This window comes from Vidua chalybeata, chromosome 3 (assembly GCF_026979565.1).
Source record: "Vidua chalybeata isolate OUT-0048 chromosome 3, bVidCha1 merged haplotype, whole genome shotgun sequence".
NCBI lineage: Eukaryota > Metazoa > Chordata > Aves > Passeriformes > Viduidae > Vidua > Vidua chalybeata.
Window position 1 is genome coordinate 107,469,700 of NC_071532.1, and position 24,100 is coordinate 107,493,799.

The 24,100-nt window shown below is 47.5% G+C and overlaps 1 protein-coding gene across 3 annotated transcripts in view; it reads left to right on the plus strand.

The window, feature by feature from the left end:
* Positions 1-22,428, plus strand: part of TNFRSF21 (TNF receptor superfamily member 21) — a 35,092-nt gene extending 12,664 nt beyond the window's left edge. For all 3 annotated transcript variants that reach the window (XM_053938961.1, XM_053938962.1, XM_053938964.1), the window contains exons 4-7: positions 10,611-10,876; positions 17,387-17,440; positions 19,919-20,138; positions 20,982-22,428. In XM_053938961.1, coding sequence (XP_053794936.1) covers positions 10,611-10,876; positions 17,387-17,440; positions 19,919-20,138; positions 20,982-21,211 — 770 coding nt within the window. In that variant the 3' untranslated portion in view covers positions 21,212-22,428. The remainder of the gene's footprint in view (positions 1-10,610; positions 10,877-17,386; positions 17,441-19,918; positions 20,139-20,981) is intronic.
* Positions 22,429-24,100: the final 1,672 nt, after the last annotated feature.

The following is a 24,100-nucleotide window of genomic DNA, read 5'->3' on the forward strand; positions in this document are numbered from 1 at the left end:
AATGCCAGATTTGCCATCATGCCAGACATGCTATTTGCCAAACATGAAGATGGGCTTGAATTCTTTTAACAGAAATTGCTGATACTGTTGCCTTTGGCTTTCATCCATTCAGTAGCTGAGGATGAAAGACAAAGACTGCAAAATGTTAGGGTAAAACCTGTGTGTAGAAGCAGCTGTCTGAAATGATATGCCAGGAGGCAAGGAAAGAGTTTGGTGATTTTTTTTTGTTTGTTTGTTTTTTGGAGTTGAAAGACTGAAGAATAGATCTTGGCAGCACTGACCTGGCATGAGATGCCACTTCCCTTTTATTTTTCTTCAAGTCTTGTAATTGCCCATTATTGCAGTGGGTGGTGAGAGCAAAGCCAGGAAGCCTCTGGTTAAATAATGAGAGAAATTAACTGTTCTGCAAAAGCTGTTTGCAGCTGGGGTGGAGCTGAGGCTTTACTGCATGTAGAAGAGCATGTGCTTAAAATGGCTCAAAATCAAAGTGGGGAGTTGAGATGTGATGCTGGAGCGATGGGGAGTGTTGGGATTTGGGGGTCTTAGTTTGTCAGTTGTCAGCACATTGAGGGCCAGGATCTTCTTGGTTGGTGATGTGTAGGGAGTAGTCCTTGGCTTGTGTGCTGGCTGCTGACCAGGGCTGGGCTTGAGCTTGGTCTGCTCCCAAGGAAGTCCCTGTGGGTGTTGAAGGGGGACCACATCTTGGACCTTGGAGAGCCTGATGCTGTGCTGCAGCTCCAAAGCATTCCCACCTGAATATAACCAGTGGGGGTGTGGGGATGGCAGGGTCATTGCAGACTGGTTCTCAACTGGAATCAGGTACTCATTTATCGTTAGTTGGAAGATGCTTATCGAAGTAAAATTACATGATTCTTTGCAAGAGACAGCACATGAAGGTTATGTGTGGGCTTTTTAAATCAGTCTTTTCTAGAGATCCATCACCTAATGAAGGGAAGCAAGTGCATGGAAACAGTCCAGCTGAGGATGTTATTCCTCAGGCCTATTTAACTGCTACTCTGAATAAGGAAACTGCTGCAGACTTGGCACTCACAGGTCTATAGGGTAACACTGAATGGTACTTTAGGACCTCTCCTTAGTGCTTGTGTGGGTAAATGAGATGAAAGACACTTAGTGTAGTGTTTGGTAGAGGTAGTTTTTCCTGTGATCAGCTCCTGAACAGGTCCCAGCAGGTGGCAAGAGGATCATACTGGGAGGCTTTGTAAGGATGGAGGAGCTGCTGTGGAAACAGCTGGGCAAACAAACAATTCCTTCAAGCACTAAAGCTTCACCAGCCTCAAACTGCAGTGGGCTTGAGGTTTTGTGCCCAGGCCACACGTAGGGCAGAGATGCCCAGAGCATCTCCGGAGGGCAGGTGTGCCCATTGCTGCTGACATAATTCAGTAACCGCGGCTACGCCTGGAGAGCAGCAGCCCTGGGCTTGTGTGCAAAGCCTAATAGAGCTCTGGCAGGCAGTGCATGAGATGAGGGATTGATGTCTGTCCACCTGCCAAAACGGAGAGGCGCAAGGTGTTGTGTTTGTTTTTGTTTTCCAAAGCAGCCTCTTCTCTGGCATCTGCAGCTTGATGATGTGCAGATGATTGCTGGTCCCCTGATGACAGCCTGTCCACCTCCGCAGAGAGAGACCCAGGCAGAAGGGGAGCTGGTTGAATTGGAAGAGACAGGAATGTGCTGGGCACCACAAGGAGTATGGATGCTCCCTCACTGCAGCTTATTCTGCTGCATTTCATGCTGTATTTGTTCCTACATGGGCACAGTGCTCTGCTTTGTGTGGGATGGAGCAACTTTTCATCTGCAGCACAAACCTCTGCCATGGGAGCATTGGGGTGGCATCTGACAAGTTCAGAACACCATCTTCCTTAAACCACCCAATGTAAAACATTGCTCAGGTTTGCCCAAAAATAATTTTGTCCTTTTGGGAAGCTATGTGATTTCCAAAGGGCGTATGCAAGAGCTGACCAGGGCTTTGTGATAAAAGGGAGCCTTGGAAAGTGCAAACGTGGGAGGCTGCTGTTCTGCTTAGAGAGGAAGAAACCTAATCATGTGCAGGTTTTATCATCTCCTGTTCCTCAGCCTTATTGCATTAGCACCAAAGACTGGTGGTTGATCACTTTTAATGTGTGTTGCTACGTGAGCCATCTATTTGCAGCATACACAGGGCTGTGAGGAGCTCCTCTTGGAAGCTGGAACATTTGCTCCCAAATCTGCTTCAGAAAAGAAAACCCAAATTATCCAATGGTCAAAATTCCTGGGTGGCCCTTGTATTAATTTAATGAGGGATTGGGATTTGTGCCTGCCCATTAAGGTGTAGGGCCGAGTGTGGGAGGCAGGGCAGCTCTGCAGGAGAGGATTGTCCTTGTAGAAAACCACTCTGAGCCCAGGGTGTTTTTGCCAAAAACCCAACACTGGTTTCAGCGCCGTGAGGGCTGTAATTTCTCACATCAGTGAGGCTCTCACACATCACTCTTCGAATAACAAGGTTGGTTTTTTTTTGTTTTTTTCCTCGCTCTCCAAGACTGGGAGAAAAAAAAATGCAGCAGGAGGTGAATTTAATCCTTGGGCTGGCATCTGTGGGTGTCTGGATATTTATATGACTCTGGCTGTGGCAGTGTGTGTGCTCAGGGTTACCAGCTGTCCCAGAGGGTTATAATGAAGATTAACTCTGCAAAAGCCATTTAAAATTTAATAATTACATAAAATACTTATGCTGGCCATTCTCATGCAAACTAAAGCAAGAGCAAGTCCACTCAGCAGGTCCTTGGTGTAGTAGCATCCCGTGGTGGTGGGCAGGAGTTTAGGAGGGTTGGACCGAGGGGCTGTTACAGAGATGACTTCCACATAATGTAGTGGGAAAACAGGTCTTGTCTCATGATGATTTTCAAGTTTCCAGGTCATAAACATTTTCATAACTGCATGTAGCTGATCACAGACCACTCTCCACTGTCTGGTTTGGTTATTTTCCAGAAAACCTGTGGGAAATGATTGTTAGAAGTTCCTTTCTGCCTTGCAAGATTTTCAGTTTTGTCTTTTAAAAAAAACCCAACAAACTCCAAACATATCATTTTGTGGTTTGTTGCCCAAACAGCTCTTGCTAAGGATATGAATCACTGGGTCCTGGGAGGGTCTGATAGCAACACTGTCCTCTGTGGTTGGGAAAACTATTCTGTCACTAACAAATCTTCATGAGTGTGTCCTTTCCAACTGTCTGACAAAAAAAAAAAAACCTAGAGATCATCTAGTTTCTACCCCCCTGCTGTGGACATGGATGCCACCCACTAGACCAGATTGCTCAGAGCCTGTCCAACCTGGCCTTGAATACTTCCAGGGATGGGGCAGCCAGAGCCTCTCTGAGCTGCTTGTTCCAGGGCTTCACCACCCTCACAGGGAAGAATTTCTTCCTTATGTCCAGCCTAACCTGCCCTCTTTCAGTTTTAGGCCATTCCTTCTTTCCCCCTTGTCCTGTCACTACATGCCCATGTCCAAGGTCCTTCTCCAGATCTCTTGTGGCCCCTTTAGGTATTGGCAGACTGCAGTAAGGTCACCCTGGAGCCTTTTCTTCTCTAGCCTGAACAAACTGTCTTCTTAAAAGAGGTGCTTCAGCCACTTGACCATTTTTGTAGCTTTCTCTGGACCTGATTTAGCAGGTCCACATCCTTTTTATGTTGGGGACCCCAGAACTGGACACAGCATCCCAGCATCTCCAAGTCCTTGGCAGAGCTGCTCTCAGCCCCTTCATCCTCCAGCCTGTGCCAATACTGGTGATTGTCCTGACCCAGGTGGAGGACCTGCCATGTCTTCAAGCTTCCTCATTTAGGACCTGAAGTATATTTTGAGTGGCAGGGGGAGGAATTGAGTTTCCAATAGCTTCCCCTTTTTGGCAGTGGTTGGTGAAATTTTTGCATCTTGGAAAGGTATTTTTGTTGTGCACTTGGGATTTCCAAGTCTTGGTTTGGTTGAGCTGTGGTATCTTGTCAGCTGCAGTGTGGATGTGCCGCATCCTGGCTCTCTTGTGCAGGCTCTCAGTGTGTGCTCAGACATAAAAATAGGCTGCTGTGGCTGTGTTTCACATGAGTCAGGAGGATATTTGGAGGAGGGAGGTGGGCTGAGCTCAAGAGAAGAGATGGCTTTGCAGTGATTTGGAGTTTTTATCTGGGTGTAGGGGAGGGTTGGACTGCATCACTGTGGTTTTTCTGTCTGACTTGCCTGTGCCCTTGGGCTGTGCTCTCTGTCTGTAATGCTTCATCCAGCCTGCCTGTCACAGTCAGGATTTGTCACAGCATGTGGTGCACAGATTAATATTGCCCATCTCTGGAATACCTCTGTATGTAGGTGGTAGAAGCTCCAGGTGCTCCAGCTCAGATTGGCACTGGGATGGTGGAGATCAGTTCCCCCAAGTGTCATGGGTGAACTGGTAGGAGGACCTCGTCCCTGGTGATGAAGGGCTAGAGCATGGAGTTTCCTGAAATCCAGCCTTTCATGAAGCTGTCTCTGGAACCCTGGGCTGCTGAGCTGCTCACTCCATGGGACTGTGTATGCCATAGGTCCTGGGAGATCTCCTAAACTTTCCTTCCCAGCTGTATAAGGCACCTATAAAACTTGAACTGATGTTGTGTTAATCCTTTTCTATGCACTGTGTCCCTTCTTTATTAGTGGGGTGAAAGGACATGTGGGGGCTCTGAGCATGAGGTTTCCCCTTAAAGGTGGTATTTTCTTGAGCAGCACTCTGGTGAATAATGTTGTTTGACTTGAGCTCTGAGAATGAAAACAATGACATTGTGAGAGGTGGGGAAAGGAAGGAGCCTCAGCACCTCTGTGGCTGTGGTTTGACTTTGCTGCATCTGCTGCTGGGTGCGGGGCAGCTCTTCCTTTGCTCTCAAGTTTGCTTGAAGATGTGAAAAAATAACTGCAGAGAAGAGAAATGGTGCCTTGCAGGTGCTGTAGGTGAGCGTGCCAGCACTGCTGGTCACAGCCCTACACCACACTGGCTCCTTGCCCTGCTTGAGGCCTCAATGATGCTGAGGAACTGGGTCCGTGTCCAACCTGCAAATAGCACGGCCTGGGAGACCAGTGAGGCTTGTCCAGAACAAGGCATTAAAGCCCGGCCAAGTCCCAAGTGCGTGTTTGATGACCACCTTGGTGACGTGGAAGGACTGATGGCTCTGTCTACATCAAACTGTTCCTCAGTGAGGCGGGGCACTTCTGAAGGAGTGGGAAGTGGATGGGAAAAATCTTGAACCAGATTCAAAACAAGCAAGTGGAAGTCACTGAATAAATTGAAATCACGTTTATGGGGAAGATGAGACAGAGGTGAGCAGTGTCCAGAGAAGGGCACTGGAGCAGGTGTGAAGGGCTGGAGCACAAGTCTGAGGAGAAGCAGCTGAGGGAGATGGGGGTGTTTAGCCTGGAGAAAAGGAGGCTCAGGGGGGACCTTATCACTCTGTACAACTACCTGACAGGAGGCTATAGAGAAGTGGAGGCCCTGCTTCTCCAGGGAGGTCCTCCCTTCAGCTCAGCATCTTTGTAGATGAGCTGAAGGGAGGACCTTTCTGGAGAGGTAGGACTTGTGTTTGCTTGTGCCACTCGGAGGCACTTGTCCATTTCCAGGCTTGTCTCCATTTATCCCAGTTTGCTCTGGCTGTAGATGTGCCTGGTTGTATCTGTGTTCCCATGTGTATACATACTCCCTTGGGCTTCCCACTGGCCTGTGCACAACATCTTGGCTTTGTCCTGGCTTGAAGGTGTGGTTATCACCACCTTAAAATATTAGGGGGATACATGGTATAGCCCAGCACAGCATTTAGAGACTTTCAGTGTTAAGATAATAACAATTGACATGCCACCTGCTCAGGTACCTGAGACATGTATGGATGTCCTGGATCCATCAAATCTGTCTTTTCCTGACAATGGAAAACACATCTCGAAACCACAACGCAGTCAGATGCAGCCGTGGGTGTTCCTCTTTAATTCCATTGTCTGAGGCATGAGAAAAGCTGGGTGATCAGTGGTGATGGTTCCTGACATGGAAGAGGGGTGGAGTTGTCTCCCACTTTAGCAGCAGGATGGTGACAGCTCTCCCAGTCTGTTCCTGTGGCCTATGGGAAAAAAGGAGGACGACTCAGGCTGTGGAGAGCTTGGAGCAGCTTTAGCATAGCACCAACGTGGCTGTGATCAGCCTCACATGGGAAGCATGAAATGTGTGGGTTAAAGCACCATCTCTGCTGAGCTTGGCTGTTTTACTTGGGATTGCTGTGGTCTGGAGGTCTTTGAGCACCATCTCCAGCCCTGGTGTGCAGATGGGCATGGGGGCAGAAGGTCCACATGGCTCAGGGAGAAGGAGAAGATCCAGGACCTGTGGTGGAGCTGGGATTTTTGCTCCAGTTTGTAGGACTACTGGAAATATGGAAGTAGTAGGATGATAAGCTTATTATAAGCATTTTATTTTAGTGTGGGCAGTAATACTTGGCAGCGTGCATCCGCAGCCTGTCATGTAATGATTTTAATCTTATTTTTCAAGAGCAGAGGGAACAACATTTTTCTTATTGACTGGAGCCAAATCTGCACTCTTGTCTGCGTCCCTTCATATCTCTCTGGGTTTTGTTTGCACAATATTGTAGTGGATGTAGCGAACATATGGGCCTTAAATTCATTTAATAGTTGCAAGAAAATGAGTTTAAGGTTCTTACAGTATTAAGGTAGACATTTCCAAATTCATTTTTAATGGAACAATTGTTCTCCAAAGATTATTACGCGCCATTAAGTCCTCGGCTGCCTGGTGTGTTCTTGTGCCCAGGGATGTTATAGCCAAGGGACATAAACATGTTTATGGGCCCAATTTATTGAACGGTGAGATTAAATATACTAAACTTGAAAATGTCAGTAGAAGCGTGAGCGTTTTGTCATAAATCCTGAGCGAGAACATTTGGACATAAATGTCATGCTGCCGCATAAAACTGGTGCAAATCAAGTTGTGAGCAGCTGAAGACTTCTCTCACCAGTCCTAAACACTGGGATTTGTCAGCATTAAATAAGTACATGGGAGCAGGTAGTATATGGGTTTTTCCTTTTCTGGGCTGACTAGATGTTCCACATGGGGATCATAAACCAGCAAATTATGTTTTAATGCTTCTGTGTGTTTGATGTGCATGGGAGTGGGTGTGGGCAAAGCTCCCACCCAGCCATAGCTCATTGTCTCACTGCAGGGCAGCACTGGCAGGGAGACCTGGTGCTGCTCACTTGAAGTGTGTGTGTACATTAAAAAATGGGCAGCATTCTCTCTCTCTCTCTCTCTCTCTCTCTCTCTCTCTCTCTCTCTGTGTATATTTATATATATATATGTATATGTATGTATATCTCAACCTAGCAAAAAAAAAATGCTGAATATGAGAGAGTAAAGAAGCTCTGCAAGATTTCTACAGTGAGATAATTACTTAAATATTCTCTCTATATATACCTGTATATATCTGTATCTCAGTGCATAAGTCGTTATCTATATATCGATACATCTATATATGGATATATAATAGGCAGTGCCAACACATGATTATCCCTCTTTGCATTGCTGTCATTACCTTGGTGCACAAGCCTCGCAGAGCTTTTTCTATCCTTGTATTTGTGGATTTTTACTTTTTTTTATCCCCTGGATTCAGTGATAAAATCAAGCAGCACTGCATAAATCAGGCATTTTGCTGGTTTTATACAAAAATCAGTTGGATTTTCTGCTCTAAAGGACCTGACTCCAAACCTCAGTTGTCTTTCAGGCTTCTTACCAACCCAGGTGTGTGATATCAGAAGGCACAAGGGCTTGGCTGCCAGTGTGGTCTGGACTGCCTGTTCTTCTGCACAGCTAGCCTGGATGCAAAGTCATGGAGGGAGAGTAATTTGGGATTTACCTGGAAGCACACAGCTCAGTCCCTTCAACTGAGGGCCACTGGGTCTTCATCTGAGTAATGGGAAGCATTAACAAAACCAGGCTTAATTCCTGCTCTGTTGTGATGCAGTGTGCACCAGTATCTAATGAGCTGAGTCACATAAGTCACCCCAGAATAAATTCCAATAGCAGGTTCACAGCCTTTTCTCCATAGTTAGAACCAAGCCCTGTGGTTTGCTTGGGATTTTTGGGTGTGCTGCATCCCCCATGCTGGGCTGGTGGGCCAAGCTTTTCTGGTAGGAGAAGCCCCAGCTCTCACAACTCCCATGTGAGATGGTACAAGCACGTGTCTGGTAACAGCTGGGGAGGGAGGTGTGGTGGTTGTGGTGGGAGGAGGGCGGGGAAGTACCAAATGTGGTTTGTACTTTGGTGTTCCTGATTTAGAGCAGGTTTAGCACTGTCTGTGGATGCTCCAAGAACTGTGGGCTCAAGGCTGTGTTATCTAGTTTGAAAGTGAAAACTAAAGACTATATTTAGCAGGTTTGATAAGCTTTCCTTAAGTGAGAAGAGGTTTCGTCAAAAATATCTTTGTGAAGCTTTATAGTTTTTTACATACTTCTTTTTATATAAGCATATGTACATATATATGTAAAATACCTATGTTATATATAGAGATATACAGAAGTATGTATAATATATACACAGATATACACAAATACATATAAAAATACATCAGGCCAAATAGATACTTCAGAGATGTGTGTGTATATGGTACTGGGTTTGTATGGTCAGGTTTTGATAGCAGGGGGCTACTAGGGTGGGTCCTGCGAGAAGCTGCCAAAAGCTTCACCTGTGTCCAGGGGAGCCAATGCCAGCCAGCTCTAGAATGGACCGACCACTGTCCAAGGCTGAAGCCATCAGGAATGGTGGAGTGTCTCTGGGACAACATATTTAAAAAGATGGGCAAAAATAAAAAAAGGTGGTAACTTAAGCCAGTAGAGAGAGGAGTGAGAACAGGCACCAGGGTCAGTGAAAAAGGAGGGGGAAAGAGGAGGCCACGCTGGAGCAGGTTTGCTGGCAGGACCTCTGGAAGGGACCTGCCATGCTGGAGCAAGGGAAGAGTGTGAGGATTCATCCCCATGAGGAGAAAGGAGCAGCAGAGACAATGTGTGGTGGACTGACCACAGATCCCATTCTCTGCTCACTGCTCAGGGGAGGAGGAAGAGAATTTAGGAGTGAAGTTAATCCTGGGAAAAAGGGAGAGATGGGTGGGAAGGGATTTCGTTTTTATTTCCCATTACCCTGTTCTGCTTTGATTAGCAAAAAGTAAAACTGATTTCCCCAAGCTGAGTCTGGTTTGCCAGTGACAGTCACTGATGAGGGATTTCTCCTTGCCTGTATCTCAACCCTTGAGCCTTTTGTTACATCTTTTTATATTTTCTCAGCTGAGGAAGGCAGGTATAGAACAGCTTTGGTGGACATCTGGTGTCCAGGCCATACACACATATATATACACACATCTTTATAAAATGTCTATGTAATACATAGAGAGATACAAGAATGTGTGCCATATATCCATGTGTGTATATATGCATGCACATGCATAAAACAGGATACCTATATCAGTCTGTATAGTTTCTATAGATTTTTTTTGTATATTTGGCTGTATCAGAGCTGTGAACTGAAGGTGCAGTGGGAGGTTTTGGTGCAGGTTAAAGTGCATTAGAAAGTGTTAAATTTTAGGGCAGCTGGAAAAACCCCAGCTATGATATTCTTCTGTAAGCAGCTATTTTTGCTGTTGTGCCTGCAGAGGGAAAGAGAAGTGCTCCCTCTAGCCATGGGGGCACACTGGCTCGGGAGGAAACACAAGGTGTGGTTATCTCTCAGGAAAAAGTGAGTTTCTCTTTGCAGCTCACAGATGCTGACCCTTCACGTTGCTGGTTGAAACAAGGTGTTGCTCAGCTTGATAAAGCAGGGTTAATTAGTTATTTTGGAGGAGATACGGCTTTATTTGAATCTTTGACTCCTGACCTGTAGTAGACTCAAGGATAAGTGTGCTGTTTGCATTGCTCCCTGACCTACACAGAGAAAACCCTCACGGTCTTGAGCCAGATGTCTCAAGTGCTTTTCTGGGGGAAACTGCCTTTTTGCTGTCTAGTTTCCTAGCAGATCTTTCATTCACCCAATGCTCACCTGACAGAGCATCTCCTAGCTCATAACTGAGTCATCCTGCCTGTCTGCACTGGAAATGGCTCTGAATGTAATCCTAGCTGTTGTATGTGCTTGTTATGGAAATATTCATCTTTATAGAGGTGCTTTGGTGACTCACCTCTTAATCCAGCTCTCTCTCAAGGCAGTGGCTGCAGGGCAGGTGTGTGGGTGAGCATGTGCTGATCCTGCAGCCGTGTGGTGGCTGAGTACCCAGGGTCATCCTGTGCTAAAGAGTGCAGGACATTTTACAAGTAAATTACTGATTTCAGAGTGTGTTGGATTAACTGATGGGTCAGTTTACATGCATAGAAGCTGTTCAACATGTTATGGACACTGGTTCTCTGCAGCCTGAACTCAAAAAAGGTGTTAAAACAACAATAATAATAATTACAACAAAATCTCAAAAGACCTACCCAAGAAAAGCAAAGCGTGGCCATTTGGGGATGAGAGAAGCTTTGCTAGACCTGATGCCTGCAGACCCCACTGCCTCACCTCTGGCTTCTCTGCCCCGCAGGCATCGACATCCTCAAGCTGGTGGCGGCCCAGGTGGGGAGCCAGTGGAAGGACATCTACCAGTTCCTGTGCAACGCCAGCGAGCGGGAGGTGGCAGCTTTCTCCAACGGCTACGCGGCCGACCACGAGCGCGCCTACGCCGCCCTGCAGCACTGGACCATCCGCGGGCCCGAGGCCAGCCTGGCCCAGCTCATCAGTGCGCTCCGCCAGCACCGCCGCAACGACGTGGTGGAGAAGATCCGCGGCCTCATGGAGGACACCACGCCGGTAACGCCGGGCTGGGCTTTGGTGCAGGTCTCACCTTGTGAGATGTGGTGGCGTGGGACACGACCGTGGCCTTGAGCTTATTAGCTCATGGCCAAGTAGCTCCCTCTCTTCATGGAGCTCCTTGGGGCTTCTGTTGAAGCTGTGCATTGCTTTTGAGCAAGGCTTTGCCAATGTCTGCTCAAATCCCAGTCAAAGTTTTGATGGGCTCTAGAGTCCCACGTGCTTTGCATATATCTTTGGAGATCACCAGGAGGATCTGGTACATGAGCCCTTGTGCCAGGGACATGGAGGAAAAAGCATCCCCCTTTAAACTTGCTCTCAAATGCCTTGTGAGAAGTCCCAAGTACCCTTGAGCACTAAGTGTTGATTCCTCCAAACAGGTGACTGGTGGCATGGGGGAGGCTGTGCATGCAGTCCTCCAGAGTTGTTGCTCTTCTTTGGCAGTGCTGGCCTTAAACTGTCCTATATTTTGGGAGAATAAATAAATTGCTGCAGAAGATCCCTGCAGTAGGTTCTCAGCTGGGTGTAAGTCATCAGGAGGTGCTTCAGTGACCTTTGCAGATTTGTTTTGGCCACTGCTGCCTTACTTGTTTCAGTTTTTTGGCTCTGGTAACTCACTGATCTGCAAGAAGTGTTTGTAAAGGTGACGAGTTGGGCTTTTTCTGAACATAGAAGCCAATGGGACAAGATGGAGATGGTGGTGTTTGAGGTATGGCTCTTCCCCCTAAACTGGTTGGTGAAGCATTTCCCATTGCCTTAGCACTGACCCAGACCCAAAGGGGAGCAGGTTGCAGACCTCCCTGGTGGGGGATTTGGGAAGATGGAACTTTGGTCACAATAGAGCTTCTGAAACAGAGCATTTGTCAGGGCAGGGGATTCCCAAATTCTGCTTTGACCATCACAGACCTCCCCTTATATGAGGGACTGTGATCCCTTCACCGAGTTGCATATCTTAAATTATTTCATTTGATCCCTTCACTGTGTCATATAAATTATTTTGTTTAGTGTATGAAAGACCTTATTCCTTTGTGACCATTGTATGAAATCAGAAGTTGGGATGTGTTGGCAGGAGCCCTGGGCTTGTGTTTCAGAGAGACCCTGAGTCAGGTGTGTGCTGAACATCCTGCTGAGATCTTGGATAGGTTAGCTTTGCCAGCTGCCTGATCTTACCTGCTGCTGCTCAGTTGCTGTTTTTTTCCTTTCAGTTCCTGGTAACTAAGCAGCATGTGGCCTTCTCATTGGTGGAAAAAATAAAATTAAAAAACCCAAGGCAAAGCTATGTTTAGGAAGAGAAGACAAGCAGAGAAAATTGCTATTTTGCAAATACGAGTTAAAAGTTTCTAGCATGTGCACTGTCCCAGAAGGACACGTTGTCCTCTTGCTCTCCTGGAGCAGGTAGTAACCTGTGTCCTTTTATTTGCTGCTTTGACTTTGAATACTGTGACAAAGCTCTGGGCAAGGACGTTGGATAAAACACGGGACTTGTTCCACAGCACGGCACATAATTAACAGACTTGGGCTGTGCAGTGCTGAATGCCCCTGGCTCTTTTGGCCAGGACCATCAGGTTATGCTCATCAAACAGTACAGAATGCAGGTGGCGGCTCCATGAGCAGGGTTTATGGGGTGACCTGTCAGGGTGGAGGACTCCCAGTGATGGAGTAACCACAAGCTGTGCCCATAACTCTGAAAATACAGCAAGCAGATGCTCCAGAGAATAAGCCAACCCAAATCTCAAGGATAACTGTATGCAAGTCTCCTGAACCTCCCAAACAGCTTTCCTGTGTCTCTTTGCTTTTTAAAACAGTGTGTTGTCTTTTCTAGTGTCCAGCACACCTGGACCCTGGGGTGGTTCCCCGTCAGTTTCACTTGTTTTTCTAGAAATGAGTAAAATTGGGTTGTTGATCTTTCAAGCAGGTGGGTTGAGTCCACATGAGAAATTTGGCTAATTTCAGCAAAGGAGTTATTTTTTAACAAATTCACCCAAGCTGTCACATCCTCTTTCCCTATTCACCTGATTGGGCTTTTTCAGATGAGCATCCCTCATTATCAACCTTAGGAGTTGGCCACTGCCCTGCCCTGGAGATTCTGGAGCTGTGTGTGGGGTGTCACAGCCTGGCAGCACCCCAGGGTACAGATCCAGCAGGGCAGCACATTGTGTTTCTGTGAGATGCTGCCTGCTGGAACCTGTCTGCCTCCTCCCGCTGAGCTGGCTCCTGTGCTGTCGATGTGGGTGGTGATACAATGGCCCTGCAGGGAACACTGGAAGCAATTTGTGCATGGGAGACCAAATCCCTGGAGAATTGTGCTGGTGGCTCATCATCATCACAGCAGTCCAGGAAGCCAAGAGCTTGGTGCCAGGAGCAGGCGTGGAGGTTGATCTTTGGGTTTTTTTTAATCTGCTGGTTGGAAAGCCTTTAGTTAGAGCTAATTGAGGTTTGGCTCTGGGTGATTTGTCTATCCAAACACAGATAAATTGAGGCAGTTTCTCTCTGCACCAAAGCGGTTTGATCCAGAGGAACGGGTCACCCTGTTGGTGGCAAGAGTGGGCGCTGTGGTCTCCAGCTCTGCAGAAGGAGTCTTGCAAAAAAAACCCAAAAACAACAAAAAAGAATGAAAAGAGTTTTTGGTGCTGCAGGGTGAATGAGGACTCTCATAAGCAATGCAAATGCATGCATCCTCCCTGTGGCTAAATTGCCCAGAGAGGTTGTAGATGTCCCATTCCTCTAAGTGTTCAAAGCCAGGTTGGACAGGGCTTAGAGCAACCTGGTTTAGAGGAAGGTGTCCCTGCCCATGGCAGGGTGTTGGAACAAGATGAGCTTTAAGATCCCTTCCAACCCAAACCATTTTGTGTCCAGATAATAGGACGATGCCTTTAGGGTCACCTGAGCCAGCAGCAAGTCTCCAACACGTGCTGGTGTATCCTACATGAGCCCAGGAGAGATGGATGCATGGATGGCTGTGCTGTCCAGGATGCCTTTGGCTCTGCCCTGCATCCCTGGGTGCAAAATGGAGTTTCCCCATCCCTCTGCACGATTCCTGTGTCGTAAGAAAGCACTGACACCCCCAAGTCATGGGTAAAAGTTGTTATTGGACACTGTAGTTCTCAGATGGCAAACCAGTGCCCTAAACACATTTCATCCCACCCACTATTGCATCCTTCCCTTAAATCCTTTATCTGGTGTCTGCCTTCAGCTTGTAAAACCTATGGAGGCAAAGCTGCTCTCTCCTGTAGTGCCCTGTTCCGTCGACAGCCTTTCATGCTCCAAAATCCAAATACTTACAACCCCTGATAGGAATAGGGGAATTAATGAGAGTCTCTGGAGTGTTACAGCATGCAGCAGGAACATTTTCCTTCAGGTGAGGAACAGCTCTGCTGCAGACTTGCCTGCTTTTATAGCTGTGGGAGATTATGTTGGTTTTGCATGGCGCTGGATGAATTTAGGTTAAACCGAGATTAGCCCTCTGAATCATTTTGCTGGGGGATTTTTTGCAGCTGAGCCAGAAAATATAGTGAGTTCAGAAGCTGTGGGGAGGTTTTTAGGGGTGCATTTAACTCACAGGGCTCCTGTTAAAGCCTGGCCCTGGCCACAAATGTTTGTTAGACTCAAGGTTTGCAAAATCTCTGCCCTCACAGGCAGGTTTGCCAGACAGTGGCAAGCCTGGGCACTGCTTATCAGGCACAGGCACATCCCAAATTAGTGGTGCTGACAACAAAAACAGTGGGGGGGAAGAAGGGAGAGGTTTCTCCCTGCCATCCCAGCAAACTGCAATTCTCCATTTTTTGGGGTTAATATCAGAAAAACTGATTTTTACCAGTATCCACTGGGTAATGAGGGTATTTTTTTTTTTTTTTTGTGGTGCATAACAGCATTTTGCAGCTAGCAAGGGGCTCTGCGCTCACCTGGGCTGGCCTGGGGTGGAGCTGGCATAGCTGGGCTGCATTGGCTCCCCTGAGTGTCCTGCTGTGAACAGTGCTTTAAGCTCTTATCATTTTATTTATGGCTCTGCTGGCCTCGGCTGAAATATTTCGGGGGCTGGATGGAAGGGAAGCAAACAGCCTCGCTCAGGGCATTCAGCAGCACAGCCTCAGCAAAGCTGAGAAACAAAGCCAAACCGTGAATAAGGCAGATGTTGAAAGTGGAGAGAGGAAGCCTACAGCCCCAAGCCTAGCAAGGTTTAGTTTTGTGGCTAATTTCGTGCTGCATATAATCCCGTGAGTCAGCAGATGTGTCAAGGCTGGGGCTGGTGTGAGGTTAAGCTCTGGGGTTTTGGGGTATTTCAGGGGAGAAGAGGATGTGAAAGCAACCCCATGTCCACGCACGTGGCTGTGGCAGGGCCTTGTGGCTCCGTCTCTTGCTCTTTCCCAGGTCAAAACCCTGAGGGGGTAGTCAAGAGCCTGGAGCAGTGTCCTCAAACTCTGTCCCTGTCAGCTCCCACCCATCTCCTTCACTTCCTCTTGTGGCAATGCAGGACTGGGCTGGGCCCAGTAATTAGGAATTAAGTTTATGCTGTGTTCATGTGCCAGCAGTGGTGTGAGAGTAAAGCTGTCCGATGCATTTCCCAGCCAGAGGGGCCTGTGGTCTGAGGGCTGGGAAGTGCCCAGGAAACCAGGAAAAGAGCAAAATTGCCTTCTGGAGTTGCATCAGGTTTTATTTGAGGCACAAAGCTGTAAGGTGAAGTGGCCAGAGCCCTGAGGAAGGTGTAGGGCTGGCTGGGTTTTGCTGGAGTGAGCATCACTCCAGGTTTGCTCTAAGCCATGACTCAATTTTCAGCAAACTGACATTGGGTTTGAACTATGCTGGAGAATGTGCAATAAGCAAAATTTAGTAATTCATAAAGTAATGCAAAGAGAAACAGCATAAACACAAAAAATATAAACCTTATATATGCACTGAGATTGAGGTTTCCCTGATATGGTGGCCACATCTCCTGGGGTCTGTGTTTGCAGTGTGATGGATTTGGGAGCATAAGAGGAAACTAGAAGATGGTTTCTTCTGCTAGCCAAACTCAGTATCAACTAACTCAGCCTGTAATTTGGTTTGGAACCTCTTCATCAGGGTTTCATCACCTCTTCATTATGGTTTGAGTTGAAAAAGTGAGTGGGCAAATCCACAGAATGGAGAAGCTAACAGAGGCTCTCCTGGAGAAATTATCTGCTTGAGAAGCACTCGGCCCACAGACAGCCAGGGCAGGGCTGATGGGGAAGAGCCATTTCCTCTGTGGGTGGCTGCAGTTTTGGTTATGGCATCTAAACACTGCCCAGACCCAGCACTGCCCATCCCGAGCCATGTGAGACTTGACTTGAGCCCTCTTCCCCAGGGCTGCCTTGTGTTAAGGGAAGAGGCTCTACCACAGAGAGGGGTCGAGCATTCTCCTGAAACCACACGGGTGAGGTGAAGGGCACAGAGAGGAAATTTGGGCTTTCCCACCCCAGCACCCTCATGGTCTTCCCATCCTGGCAGGGGACATGCCTTGTGCTCTGCAGCAGCACACACCATCACTGCCCTTCTCTGACACCTCGGTGAGACCTCATGGCCCTGCCAGTGGTGTTTAACCTGCCAGGATCTGTCTGTCTGCCCCCAGGGGGGACCCCCAAACACCACGAAGCTGCTGATCCACAGAGATCCTCCCTACCCCTGTGGGGTCCACAGCAAGAGCATTCCACACCAGCAGCACTCTGCCTGCAGCATCACCTGTGCCGGGCTGCTGCCCGGCCCACCCCGCTCCATGTGCCAGGGTTTTTCCTGCTACATTCCCTACGGAGGCATAACAGACCTGGGAATAAGGGCTGGTGTCAGTCGGGTGTCACCTTCTGGCAGGGAATCTGGGAAGTGACTGCCTCGGTGCTAAATTTATCCCCCCCACATGCCGGAGTGTGCACAGCCACCCTCAGCAGCAGCCGGCCTGCTTTGTTCCTGCCTGGTTGCGGCAGGAGGAATTGCTGGGAAGCATCGCCTGAGGGAAGGGTGTTTTTTAGTGCCTGCTGCTGCTCCTTCCTAATATTAACACAGCAGCTGCAGTTTCTGTTTGTCTGAGCTAAGTTTTTATTGCAGTACTGTAAAACGGAGGCAGCAAATGGGACCAACCCATTCAAACAGAGCTGGTGAGAGCAGCTGTGAAAGAAGACAAAGCCAAGCCTGTGTCTTCTCCTGCCCCTATCCCCTTCTGTCCCTTTTTCTTCCTTTTAGGAAGGGCCTTCAGACACCCTGAGCTGCTTAGAGCACCCTCCCAGCTGCATTGGGATCCAAGAGGATGCTGGTGTTTGAACTGCAGTCTAAAGGGCTGCAAGTACACAGTAGCTTTTAGGATTTTTTTTTATTAATATTTTTTAGCATGGAAAATCTCTTGGTGCAGTGCTCAAAAAAAGAAAAAACTAAAAAAAAATACCTGGCAGAGCACCTCTGATGGGTGGTAGGAGGCTGCTGTTGTGACAAAGCCACTGTGACAGTGCCTTTGGTTTCCGTGCTGGACTGTGCATCTAACAGTGTCCCACGTGTCTCTCTTTGCAGGCACAGATGCAGCCCCAGTGGCAAGCGCAGGAGCCCAGCAATGAGGATGTAAAGGTGAGAAATCCCATAGCTCTGGAAAGGCAAAAGGGTTGCAAGAGGGTTTTTTGGGTTTTTTTTCCCCAGCCAGAGCTTGGTTTCACCCGATCACCACCGTTCATAAAAATAGGAATGGCCAAGGTGGTTTCAACGCTGTGAGTCACAGGCTATGAATAATGTGTTTTTACACCTATTCCACAGGCTTCACCTCACAACAACCTTTTGCATTCCCTGGTCTTTCCAAGCCCTCATTCCCAGTTGCTTTCTTCCCGTGGTTTAAACATTAACATGCATCCAAGCATCCTGTTTGCTTTGCCTCAAGCTTGCAACTGTTCAGCTATTTGGAAAGCTTTGGGCTCCCGGGACAGCTACAGTCAAATAACCTCGGGTGATTTTGTCTTTCCTAGTGTGTTTTAGCAGCTGTTTAATTAAACTTCAAATGAGTTGGTTCTGGGAAGACAGAGCTGGGGCAGCTGTCTGCTCCCTGCCCTCCCTTGGCCAGTTGTTGCTTGGTTATCAGGCTCCTTTTTGGGAATTGGTAGTTGGGTTTGTGGTTGAATATTAGGTAGATGAGCTGCACAAGGAAAAACTAACCCCTAAAGCCTGTGTTATTTTTACAGGGGATATCAGAACATATTACAATTTGGAAAGTGGCCAGCTGCTGTCCTGGTCCTTCCCTTGATATTCCCCCTTAATGGCCATAGCTGATTCTCCATGATGAGCTGTACTGGAAAGGGAATTTCAGAGGAGAAGGCAGATTCTTTTAATTAAAAATTAAAGCTGACTTTTATTTTTAACATGCCTATTGCGTAATGCACTGTGCTAGAACAAATCCTCCCCTGTTTATTTTCAATGAGGGGAGAAAAAACCCCTTTTATTCTACCAGGAACAGACTTCAATGTTAATTTAATGTGAACTAATGGGCGTCCCAGCAGACATGTGATTTGTGGGTGGCGAATTCCTCAACACGGATGAGGAATGTTCAGGCACATCCATGCTGGTGCGGAGGTGGCTCAGCAGCTCCCTTTCCCACAGCCCTTAATCCCAATTTTGCATTTCATCCCTGGGTTGTAGGTAAAGCCTGTTAGCAGGAATAGCCTGATCTTCCCTCTGTAGAAGAAAAGAGGGTTGTGAAATGCTGTTGGGAGAGGGAATTGCATGGGCACAGGGCTTGCAATTCTTTTCATTGGCAGGTCAAGCAGGGACATGAGGTTGGGGAAAAAGGTTAAATATTGGATGGCCCTTAAAATAACCTGTTTAGAGGGGCCTTGTGACCTGCAGGGAGTGAGAACTAGAAATGCTCTCCTTGAGATTTGCGCCCTGAGGGGATGTTGAGAGGCAGAGAAGGGTAGATAATGTTTGCTACTGTCTTGGAGGTAGGAAGAAATTCCAAGAAGAAACATGCAGAGTATAGTCAAATTAGGAAGCAGGTTCACACCAGCACCCAAATTCACAGAATCATAGAATTGTGAAGGTTGGAAATAACATTTAAGATCATCGAGTCCAATCCTTAACCCAATACTGCCAAGTCCACCATTAAACTATGTCCCCAACTGCCACATCCATTTTTTTAATGCCTCCAGGGATGGTGATTTCACCACTACCCTGGGCAGCCTATTACGATTCCTGACCACTCTTTTGGCGAATAATTTTTTCCTAATACCCAGTCTAAACCTCCCCTAGCACAACTTGAGGCCATTTCATCTTGTTCTGTCACTTGTCAAATGGTGCTGCTTTCCAGTGCAGCGCTTCCCAGCAGTGCTTGCTGCTCCTGATGTCTTCGGAACTGTGGAGCTGAACATTTGCCCTTGGCTCACATCCAGGACAGGAAAAAGCAAAAGCACTTGGGTGACACTGTGGTCAGTGCCAGCTCCTGCCTGTCCTTCCTTGCTCTGAACTTGGAGTCTGGTGGGATGGACTTTTCCATCAGGCTTTAATGGGATGCTCTCTGGAGCCGGGATGAGATGGGGCAAACAAATCATTAATTTGATGTGGAGCTAGTCAGTGGAGCTGCCAGAGCCATGTGCTTCACTGGAGATCACTGAAGGGTCTCACAGCCCCTCCTCCTGCTGCCTTGGCACTGGCTGGAGCTGTGGAGCCAGCTTTTAGCAAACAAGAGGTGTGGAGCAGATTTTGGGCATCATCACCTCTTGCCCCCAAGAGCTGTGCTTTAGGTTTTAATAAACTGAGTCTGAGAAGGAGAGCCCACCTAAAATGTTCTGCTGAGGTTGCACGTGCCATCCTGGTGCTGTAGTTGCTCCTCCCAGGTGTCCCAAGGATTGTGGGTTGTGTACCGCTCCTGCCTGATGTGCCAAATGCCAGTGCTGATGTCCACCCTGGGTCACCTCCTGTGCCTGTTGTGAGCCAGCAGAACAGGTCACCCCTTGCTGAGGGTGGGCTGGAATGTTTTGAAAGCCAGGATGCAGGTGGGTTTGGGTGTTACCTGTTGTGTAGCATCCCCCCAGTTAATTTTCCCTCTCTTTCCTCCCCTCAAAGCTGGAAGGTGACAAGCTGGCGCTGCCGGTGAGCCCCAGCCCGGTGAGCCCTGCGCCCACGCCCAGCCCCAAGCCCCCCGAGGCGGCCGTGCTCACCGTGGAGCCCTCTCCTTCTGAGAAGAAATGCTTCTTTGTCGACGAAGCCGAGCCTCTCCTGCGCTGCGACTCCACCTCCAGCGGCTCCTCCGCGCTCAGCCGGACAGGCTCTTTTATTACCAAAGGTACCAAAACCAACTCAGGGCCAGAGTGGGAGGACAGAAGGGACACCATGGCATGTCCCATGTGATCAGCACACATGGTAGAGCTGCCCAACACGCGATACCATTGAAGTAAATAACTGGGAAAGCTGGCTCTCCCGGGAGAGAGATCATTCCTGACCAGAATATCCTGTTAGCAAAGATGATAAAGACTTGAGACAGAAAAAGATCTTTAAAGGCTTTTAACTCTTTGAAGTTCTGCCAGGGAAGTTGTAGCATCACTGGGTTTTTGGGGCTGTTTCTCCTGACTTTTGGCTCTTGCGTAGGCCTGTGCATTTCTACATTAGATTTCTACACCAGAGAATGTAATTTCCAGACTGATTCTTATTTCGGGTTTTTTAAAATTTTTTTCACTCTTGGTCCTCATCATCCCCCTTTGTTTTAGGGGCTTTAATTTACTGCATTTAACTTGCTGCATTTAATTTCTGATGAAGGTGAAACAATTAGCTCAGTCAATCTACCAAATTTATACTTGAGTGTGAAAATAAAGCTGACCCAACGAAAACAACTTGAAACAGCAGAATTCAGCTTTTTTGGCTCCTCTCCTGCCCTCGCTTTTCCGAATTGGCCATTCAGCATTTACAAATGCTGTGTTTGCTCTTGCAGGATCCTGGCTGAGGTGCCTCGGCAGCACTGCCTTCCCCATCTTCCCTCATCCCTATCACTTGTCACCCTCCACCTTATCCCTCAATTCTCCTTCTGGCATGTCCCTCTCCACAGGTGGCATCAGGAGATGGGCTAAGAACAAGCCCTGGCTAGCAGAGGTTTCTTGGGGAGTTTCTTGACCAATCCCCTTTCCTCCTACAGAAAAGAAGGACACCGTCCTGCGCCAGGTGCGCTTGGACCCGTGCGACCTGCAGCCCATCTTTGACGACATGCTGCACATCCTCAACCCCGAGGAGCTCCACGTGATCGAGGAGATCCCGCAGGCCGAAGACAAGCTGGACAGGCTATTTGAGATCGCTGGAGTCAAGAGCCAGGAAGCCAGTCAGACCCTCCTGGACTCTGTCTATAGCCACCTTCCCGATTTACTGTAGGCACTGGGTCACCGCACGCTCTCCAAATATCTGCTAGAGCTAGCTTGGCACTCGTTAAGATGACCAACAATACGCAGGCGGGATTTTTTGTAGAATATACGGCCAGTATTTTCATTGAGGTGTCCTTGGTTTTTGGAGGGGGTGCAGTTTGCCAGCGTTGCGCCCCTCCACTGTAACTCTATCGCTCAGTCCAAGTCTTTGCACCCTCTGCCCCTTCCCCAAGCCTCTCTTCTCCTTGTTCTCATTCCTATCAGATCAGCCGATGCACTTTAAAAAAAAAAAAAAGCAAGCAAACAAAAAAAATCCAAAACCGCAGTTAATGAACTGAAAGATCACGAATCTGGTGTAATGTAACATGTCAAATTGGGGATTGCTCTGTAATCCCCTTCCTCTGTCAAAGCTGTCGCTCGGAGTGACCATGTCCCACCACTTCCCTTCGCCTCAGGGCAGTAAATGGCAAAATCATGCAAAAATCCCACCTTAATTGTTGCTGGTTACTGTCTTTTAATGCAGCTAAGCTTCCCACCCGAGCTGACTCTTTTTTTTTTTATGTACTCTTGTTTGGCTCATATCCATTGCTGAGGTTTTACTAGCACGGTTATTTATTGTATGATTTTCACCCAGACAAAGCATCGCGCTCCTAATACGCTACAGCTTAAACCACAAGGAAAAGGGTCAAGCCCCACTAACCTTCAAGGCAATGGAAAGATCCTTTGCCTCCAGTCGAATGTAAGGAGTTATCCTGCCTTGCCACATGTGGGAATGGTGGGGCCCCAAAGGGAGCCGGTGCTGGACGTGGGGAGGCGAAGGCCGCCGGTGGTCCCGCTCTCCTCGTGCTGTAAGACTTAAACCAAGCTATGCTTTTACACTCGTGTCTCTTGTTTTTTATACAGATGTGGCCGATAAGTTCTCCGAAGACCTTATGTGGTCTCAATAGTCTCTTCAAATCACACTTCACTTTTTATTAAAAGAGGTCGGGGGTGGGGGGTGTGGGGGACAAAAAGCTGCATCGTAAGAAGTCTGTCTGATTATATTTGCAATTATTATGCTCCCGTAATGAACAGTCTGTACTACGCTCAATTTGAAGAAATAATGATACGAGGGTGGCATGAGCTGCCCTGTGGGAAGGGGTGGGAGTGGGGGAAGAGGGGAATGAATTGAAAAATTGCCTTCCAGTGTACTAATTTATTAATAAATACTAGGTGTTTGTTACTTGACACGATTCTGTTTTAACCTCCTTAACAGCTGCCTCTGCTCAGGGACACCTGGGTGGGGCCCATGGTGATCAGGGGGATTTTGGAGTTTGGGGGTCATGAGGAAGTAGCTTTAAGGCTACCTCAAATGTGATTGCTTTCTGTTGGTAGCCACTGCCTTGAGTCCCCACGGTCGCTGCTGGAGCTCCCAGCAGGCTCCCTGTGCTGGGAGCTCCCCTCCCTGTGCTGGGATGGGAGACCTGTGCTAATCCCCACAGCACTGACAGATCAGATGGCTGATGAGGCTTCCAGGGTTGGTTTTTGCAAACTCTCAAAGGCTTTGTGGGAATTTTGGGGAGCCTGAAGTATTAATTTTCCAGGAAGCAGCTGCTGTGCTGAGTCACTCCCAAGCTAAGGTCCGGCAGTCACAGCATTTCTGTCACTGTTACATTGCCCATGTCCTTAAAGTCTACACTTCCAAATAATTCATCCCTTGTTATTCTGTCTATGAATTGAATCCTTAATGGGACAAATGCTTCTGGTTTATAAGGCTGTCATTTTGTTTACTTGGCTCCAGAGGGATTTCTGTTACCGAGGATGCTGTGTTTTCCTTCTGGCTGGCACTGGAAATTGCTGGTGCAGGACTATACATAGGTACACAACTGAAACTTTTCAACACATGCACAGATGAAATATGGTGTCAAATAGCAAGAGCCTTTATTGGGAGCTCTGGGATGGAGTTTTCCCTGGTGGCAATGAAACATTTAGCTCTTGATGCCTGCAGTTCTGAGGTGGAACCCAGTATTAGCCTGTTGGTAAGAGGTGTTGGGACAAGTGGTGGTTGATCCACCTGGGCAAGAATTGGTAAGGGGAGGGAAGGTATGCAATTCTGGGCTCAATCAATAGTTGGCTTTAAATTATCCTTAGCAGGTTCTTGGTGCAAGTCCAGCTGGGAAGTTAAAAATTGTCCTTTTCTGGTGCTCTGGGTTCTCCCAGGTAAATGCATGGGGTGTAAGCACTACAGCCATCATGCCACCCTCCCAGGGAACCACAACCTCACCCTGCAGCTGCACTTCCTGTTCTGGCAGCCACTCACATTTTCTGATGGGCTTTCAAGGTAAAGCAAAAAGAACAGTCCTGAAAGAGGGTTTAGCCAGCTGAAGAGACACCACAAAGCAGGCATGTTGTGGAGGTGCCTTGGCCTGGAGCTGCTGAGGAGGCACAAGAAAGCTGTTTGGTCCCTGGGTTGTTGGGGATGCATTTAATTTATCTTGATGGCAGGTCGTGGAACTGGCCAAGACCTGGGCAATCCTTGGCTCTGTGCTGTGCACACTTCCAGCATAGTTCTTTTCTTGGATTGCACCTGGATATTGACCTTTTCCCTGGCTCTATCATTTCAGATTTCCAACTTTTTGTTGTATGCATATGTATACATGTGTACAATATTATCTATTATCTATCTATATAATATTATATATTATCTATTTATCAATAAATATATAATGTATTTATATATAAATATATATATACAATATATATAATGTATTTATCAATACATTATATATTTAGATAAGCTACATAAATATTTTAATATATTGTGCCATTTCTATATTTACATATTTTCCTATGTTATTACTATGTATTTTTATAGATGTATAGTGTATAAATATTTTCTGTCTCTGGGGGTGTGTAGGGA